Source organism: Daphnia pulicaria, chromosome 3 (genome assembly GCF_021234035.1).
Source record: "Daphnia pulicaria isolate SC F1-1A chromosome 3, SC_F0-13Bv2, whole genome shotgun sequence".
NCBI classification, from domain to species: domain Eukaryota; kingdom Metazoa; phylum Arthropoda; class Branchiopoda; order Diplostraca; family Daphniidae; genus Daphnia; species Daphnia pulicaria.
In genome coordinates, this window is record NC_060915.1 from 7,650,036 (window position 1) to 7,657,325 (window position 7,290).

Sequence of the window (7,290 nt, forward strand, 5' to 3'; positions counted from 1 at the left end):
GAGTTGAAAATATTGTCAAAAATGCTTCCGAAAAGAAATCTAATTTATTGAACATTTTTTTATTTTTAAATTTTAAGAAGGGGTTCACATTCCACTTAATAATAGCCTACTCGATTTTTTAAGTCACAGCCTCACATGACAGGAGGAATGGCCGAATGGGCCTGTCTCCTAAATTTTTAAAAAGATAGTATCTTATTTAAATTAACGCCTCGGGTTTTTTTGAAGGTTTTGGTTTTGTTTTTTATTCAAAAGAAGTGCCATCAACGGAAAAGCTAACAACAGAAGTAAATGATTTGGTAAAAAAAGATCTATCTGAGTACCAAAGCATCTTCGTCTTCGTTTTGACACATGGAAGCTACGACAGAACTTGGGATGTTGAAGCCCAATCTTGCAGTGGTCAAAGTTTTATCCTCATTTTTATTTTTTTTATCTGATGTTACCACTAGTAATCATATTGGCCAGACATACCATCAAAGTCAATCTATTCTTTCAATTCCTGTTGGACTCCCAACAGTGACTTGAACCCATATCATTCTTGTTCCCAATTGACGCCTTAACCGACTCACCCATACCCTCCCATTCCAATTGCGTTTGAATGGCTATCGATTCGACAGCACGGTTGAAAAAATGAACCAATTTTCGAAGAAATTTGCACCAAAGAGGAACTCTGCCGCATAGGTGTTATTTCCACCGAAAAAAAATTAGGTGAAGGGCTCCTAAAATCGGTGAAGAATTTAACCTTCAATTTCAGGCAAAAATAAAACACTAACTCGTGGTTTGAACAACAGACCTTTGTTGATTCGGTCCAACGTTCTATTTACTCGGCTAATCACTCCTTACTGAATTTGTGAAATTAAGTTTGCAATATTCGCCGGAAACGTTTTCAGACTCGGACGGAGTTTCTTCAATTTAAATGACGCTGTAAAAAGTCTACTACCGTTCTGATGATCTCTATACTTTTGTAGTGGTCATTCGCGAAAGAAAGTATGAGATATTCTGATGATTGTTGCTGTTCATGAAGGTGTTATAATTGCAGTTCCTGTTCGTATTATCGCTACAGTCACTTCAAGTCAGACTTATCTCCGCTTATCTCAAAATGTCAGTTGTCAGCTGTCACTATGCAATGTATTCATCCTCACCGGTGTTAGCAGTTACAAGTGAGTAGAAGTGATATGCACCTGGCTCTGAATACTGATACTATTCCTTTTCCCTATCAATCCTCGAACGAAACCATCTAAATGTGTCAAAATACATATTAAGCCTACAGCACTTACGTTCTCTGACGTAAAGCCTATTAAAAATTATTAATGTAACAAAGAGGGGGGGGGGGAATGTCCCGAATGTAAACTTACTAATTTGACAATTGTTTTTAAATTGGTAGATCAGTTTTACGGAAAAACGAATGTGGGTATTTCCAATTGATACCACCAGCATTGAAATTGATGGAAAGTCGTCCACTCAAACGTTGAAAATCTAGAACGCAATAATACACTCCGTAACATCCGTGATTCTATTTTAAATCAACCGCGCTGGTACCTAACAATAAGTGATGTCAACAAAGTTGAATATTGAGCGACAGAGACCTACCACCCGCTTATAAAGGCACCGATAAGAGATAATTATAAGTATATGGTAGAGAACATATGATATTGTCTGCAAGGTTGTCGTGGGCTCATGTGCTGTCATGCGAGATATATACGCGTAATATACAATTATATAAAAAACGGGTCCTTTCTACTTGCGTCTTGTAACACTTCAAGCACTTACTCTTTTACGTGGGCCTATAGTAAAATACAGTTCGTGATTGGTAAGGTTGGTGTAACACGATATTGCGTCAACTAGAAAATCCCTCTGGAACCCCGTGAATCTTGCGTACGTGACAATTGTGTGATTTTCAATGTATCTTATCTTTCTTGTCGTGTTTAGCTATACTGGCCCACATCAACCGTTGGGTTTAATGTAAAATCCGGTAAGATCAAAAAAAAGATCGAGTAAGATCGAGTCAACGATAGAAACTACGTACCGTTCTCAGCAAGGATATAATAAATAACGCTATTATGAGAACCGGTTAAATTTGTAGCAGCAAAATGAAACAAATAAGTTTTGTGTTCGTGACGTGTACGTATATTCTATTCTACCCAGATTATAACATTCGCAGAGGCAGAGGTAGTAAACCCGTGGCAGGTAACATTTTTCTGCCACATGATTCAGTTCGAAACCGATGACGTAATTGCAAATTAACATAAATGCGGATGTTAAAAAAATTTAAACGAAATTTTTAGAGTTTTTAAAAATTAAACGCTTAAAGGTAAATAAAATAAATAAATAAATAAAGTTATGCGTACTAGCGCAAGAATTTGGGGGATTTTCATAGTGATTATCAAAAGAAAAAAAAAGTCCCCAGCAGAAAATTGGGGAATGCCAGCAAAAAAATTGGGGAATGCCAGCCAAAATTCGCTGGCAATCAGAGACAATCAAAGATGTTGCAAACAGCTCGTTGCATCACTCGGTATTTGTGAGATATGCATTATTATGAAATAGCAATAAACAACAGCAACAGTCAAGTCGGCTCGCTAAATATACATCTAAAATATTTCTTTGCGGAAGTCGAAGCCGAACTCGTTACATTTTTTTCTCAGTTCTTTTGCCAATTGTGGGGGGCCGCAGTAGAACACCGTTACCTTTCCCTTATCTTCGTCGACTAATTTCTGAAATACTTTGTCCCAGTTTGGCCTGCCAGCGTTGGTGCGAGTCTTCAGTCCTGTCACCAAATCACGTTTGTCCTAATTAAAATTGAGAGGGGAATAAGTATTGATAAAAATAACTATCGTTACAGTACAGAAAGTGTACCTTTGCATAAAGCAAGTCGAAGGCCATTTGCAGTCCGACAGCTTTCATATCTGTCTTTTTCAGGGCACTAGTTATGTACATGTGCAAATCAAGAAATCGATCGAGCACGCCACCCACATCCGTCTGTTCCATTTCCAGTTGCGACAGCATGTCAACGAACCACTCAAAACTACGTTGATCGCGGTTAATCCAGAAAAAATCGACCTAAAAACAATTGGCGAAAGGTGACAATATTAAATATTTGTCTGCGGTATAGTGAGGATTACTGAATAATTAAATTACTTTTTTTAGATTCATGATAGAATCGGGCATTTGCGAAGCCCACGAATGGTTGCAGTTGGGACAGCTTTGTCGAATGGCGTAGTAGCGATGCATAATTGATTGGAGAATACTGGCGAAGGGAGTCACACCAATGCCAGCCGCAATAAGAACCGCATGCTCCGCACGAAAAATGTGACTCGAAGGAGCTCCATAAGGGCCATCGATTGCCACCTGAAATTGGTAATTCAAATCGCTTTTAAAATTAATTCTTTCGTTCAAAAAGTGAGAGCAGAAGAAGGCTACTTCTAGCGAGTGGAAGATGTGTCGTTCTTCTCTCATCGGGGGTTGATGACTCTGGATAACTTCCGCTGAATCCTTTGCCACAGTTTCGGGAGCGTGAGAAGCTCTTGGTGTCAATTTCATTTTTCGCGGGTTCGATGGAGAATTCTTATAAATTTGAATTGGCAGAGAGACGTTTTCCGTACATGGTTGTTGGCCCATTGGCATGCCTGACGGCATTGCAATGCAGTGAGATTTATACTTTGATCTGATGTCATTTTCGACGGAAGTCGGTTCAATAGCGCTGATTGCTTTCGGATACTTGTTATTGTCGTTTTTAACGTTATTAGTACGTAGAAGTTGTTTGGACTGTTCTTGTTCAAAATATTCATAGAGCTTATTGGTCCACCCACCAGCACATCGAATATGTAGCCATATAAAATCTGTTGCAAATAAAGAGGAGTAAACAGGAAGTATAACAAATTTCCATTAGGGAAGTATAATAACATATCAAGAGACGGTATTTTTGAAGTGCCTTAATCGTGTTATCATTTAGTAGGTTGCTGCAATAAATGGAATCATACATAGTAGATAAAATCCTACCTGGAAGTTCTGGAGCACTGCTGATGGTAAATGGATGCCATTCGGTTGAAGTGATTGCCGGAACTTTTAGGTAGACGTAGTCTCCAGGATGAAAATAAAAATTTTCCGGCTTACGAATTACCAGATGAGTAACGCGAGACGGTAAAAGCATGGCAGAATTGATATCGGTGCGACCCCTGTTACTAGAACTAAGTCTGATTCGACGACTTGCTTTAAAAAGGGCAAAACAGAGTCCTGGTCCGATGAACCAGTACCAGAAATTGGGGCCATGGAGAATCAGAAGAATCCAAAAAGGAATGTACAGCAAGTGGGTCCAGTAAAAAACCTACACATTTATGATTAATCGGTAGTAACATTAGCGAGCGCTATAGAATGATTTTCTGCACCGTGTGCTTACCTCAAAGTAACCGCTTTTGCGAACAGATGGCAATGAGCATATGGCCATGATGGCCAGAATAACCACAAGCGCCCATCCAGTTATATTGGCAAGGCCAGGATAAAGTCCAAATAGTTCGGGTCTCATGGTAAATAACCATTCTGTTGAGAATTTAAAAAAAAAATCCAATTCATATAAAATAAATCCTTGGAGTCACACGTTATAAATACATCTTATATAGTTCTATTATTACCTGCAGCGGAATGAGTTCTGTTTGTCACTGGGGACACCACCTCACCAGCAATATTTAGAGCTACGCAAAATCATAGAGATTTGGACTTGTTAATTAAAAAAAAAAAAATTATGTTTTGTATCCTTGGACAAGACTCACGAAAATTAATTATGTGCATCAAGGTGTGAAGGGCACTCAATACAACGACAACACCACCGCAAACTTTGTGCAAATAGACGTGCTGGTCCACAGGTAAGAAGCTACCGCAGCCGATGTTTCTCAGCAGCGTGATACCACGGCGAAGCATCAAAACCAAAATGAAGGCACAGTTGAAATTCAACGTTTGTCCTGTAAACATAATTTGCCAACATATTATTAATAGTGTCGATAATGAGCAAGTAATAAAATAAATGAGTAATAATACCACAAGATCTGGCTAAAATGTAAAACATATTAGAGTCCTTGTACTGAATGGCTCGACTGATGAATAAGCCGAGATTGACGATAGCGTAAGCAAGGACAAAGATAACGAAAGGTACGTTATTCTTAATGTATGAGACCATTGGTTTAAAGATTGGCTGACGTTGAGCTTTCTTTTCAGGGCTCGGTAGAAGAAAGCGGTCCAAGCTGAATTGAGAAGTGATCAAGTCAAATCAGATAATCAAGTAAAAAACAATTAACTGGTGCAATTCATTTAAATATACCTGATGGACAGATTTTCAAGTAGGCCTGGATGTTTGGACATCTGAGCTTTAAGCTCGTCGTAGGTGAGACCATTTCTTGTTGAATGCCTTGACGTGTCACTGCGATCCCGGGCGTCGTCATAGAGAGCTTCAGCAAGTTCTTCGACTTGCTTTTCACTGAATTTCATTCCGTTCTCCTCGATGCAGGCCTTGAGAACGGATTTCAGTTCACACAGCTTGATCAGTCCGTCACCTGTAATATTAATCATTTGGTGTTAAGAAATACGGATGTATAAAAACAATATTTTTAAACTAAAAGTAATTGATAAATTGTACCATTTTCGTCATAGATTTGGAAAAGACACCGGACTTTGTCCTCTTCGGATTGGCCGCAAAATTGCTCAAGACCCTCTCGAAATTCAGCAATAGAAATATTTTTAGAGCCGTCCTTGTTAAATATGCGGAAGATGCGTTCGGCGAAAAATTTCTGTCGAAAAATAATTATGAGACATTACAAACTGAGTGCTGACTATAACGGGTCTGTGTGTCGTCGTACGTTTTTGGAAGGGATAAGTTTCTTAAAGTCTTCGAAGCTCATTTCCCGGTTGCCGTTAGTGACGATGGAACGGAATAGCTCCTCCGCACGTCCCGGGTATAAAATGTGAAGGTTCCTCCTGCAGAAATAAATATTGCACATCTTTTCTTATTGTCGATAATCAAATATGAATGTACCAACCTTTCTGATGTGTACTCGGTGATAGAAGCCATCACTTGGTTTACAGACACCTGTCCTGCGCCTGCCTTGTCCGTATCGATCAAAGCGAAAAGCTTATCCAACACCTGTTGATTTTTTAAATGGAGTTCCGTTCTTAAAAAAATGTAAAACAATTTTTGAAAATGATTTTTGCGTTTACCCCTTTGGATTTAAAAATGCGGCAAAAGATTTCGAAATCAATATCGTCTTCCTTCACAAAAATGTACCACAGGGTATCCAACAGGTCAATGAAATCAGTTTTTGGTCTGATTGGCATTAAATAAATGTACACAATAGTTAAAAACAAAATTAAAAAAAAAAAAAAAAAACATATTGATAACTTTACCGTAGTTTTTCTTTGAGATCTCCAATGAAATCAGAATGGACGAGTTTACCTCTGGAATGGTGATCAAACAACCGAAACAGCAAATGCAGTACGTTCTTTTATGGAATCAAGAAAAATGTGATTTTAAAAACCCGGATTCAACAAAATAATTTTTAGTTAAACTGAATGTTATGATGGTGGCATACATCTTGTGAGAATAGTCGACAGAAGCTGTCCGCACTGAACGTCTCCGTATTTTCTTCATTTCGTTGTTTGCATAGAGACTGGAGTCCCGTTAGAGCTTGTTGGCGTTGTTGAGCTTGCACAAACCAAGCAACTTTGCGGGTCTCTTTTGGCTCATTGGCGTTGATTTCCGCTATTTGTATTTCAAAGGCTGAATCCACCTCCTCCATTTATTCATCAGGGAAAAAAATCAATTAGCCGCAATGAATTTTAAACAAAATACCGATGCAAATCGGAGGATATCGTGTGGAGTGATATCTATATTTTTAATTCGCAATGTGCTTACCTTATCAAGTGAGGCAAATTTCGCCATTTTTGGTTTGTAAAAATATGAATCACTGTGGAAATATTTCTTCTCGAGAGTATCCGTAGCGTGTATCGTTTGTGTAAAGTGTCAAAGGAGACTGACCACGTCGCAATGGCTAACACTACCTTTTCCGTCTAGGTTTTTTAAAAGGGTATATATGTTTTTCGTTCAGTACGGTACTTTCACTTTTGGTTGTCTTTGACACGCAAATTTTTCCGAGTCAGAATGAACTTTCGTTTACTGATCGGGGAATTCCAGCCAAACAGGAGTGGGAATTTTTTAGAAAGTGAAAAGACGTAAGCATATCCCACTTGATTTTTTTTTGCCAAGCAGCTGATGCAAAATTGTGCGTAAATAAATGACCTTCAAAAAACACG

At 38.5% G+C, this 7,290-nt stretch overlaps 1 protein-coding gene across 1 annotated transcript; it reads right to left on the reverse strand.

Annotated features, from left to right (window-relative positions):
• Window positions 1-2,101: 2,101 nt before the first annotated feature.
• On the reverse strand, window positions 2,102-7,087 carry LOC124329312 (NADPH oxidase 5-like). The gene is made up of 17 exons (XM_046788343.1): window positions 6,893-7,087; window positions 6,570-6,770; window positions 6,385-6,479; window positions 6,199-6,304; window positions 6,021-6,124; window positions 5,841-5,958; window positions 5,621-5,771; window positions 5,306-5,537; window positions 5,026-5,228; window positions 4,761-4,949; window positions 4,623-4,682; window positions 4,391-4,530; window positions 3,994-4,318; window positions 3,415-3,833; window positions 3,133-3,342; window positions 2,851-3,054; window positions 2,102-2,783 (listed from the first exon to the last, which is right to left on the reverse strand). The coding sequence occupies exons 1-17, from the start codon at window positions 6,917-6,919 to the stop codon at window positions 2,586-2,588; spliced, it is 2,982 nt and encodes a 993-aa protein (XP_046644299.1). The 5' UTR covers window positions 6,920-7,087; the 3' UTR covers window positions 2,102-2,585.
• Between the last annotated feature and the right edge of the window lie 203 nt (window positions 7,088-7,290).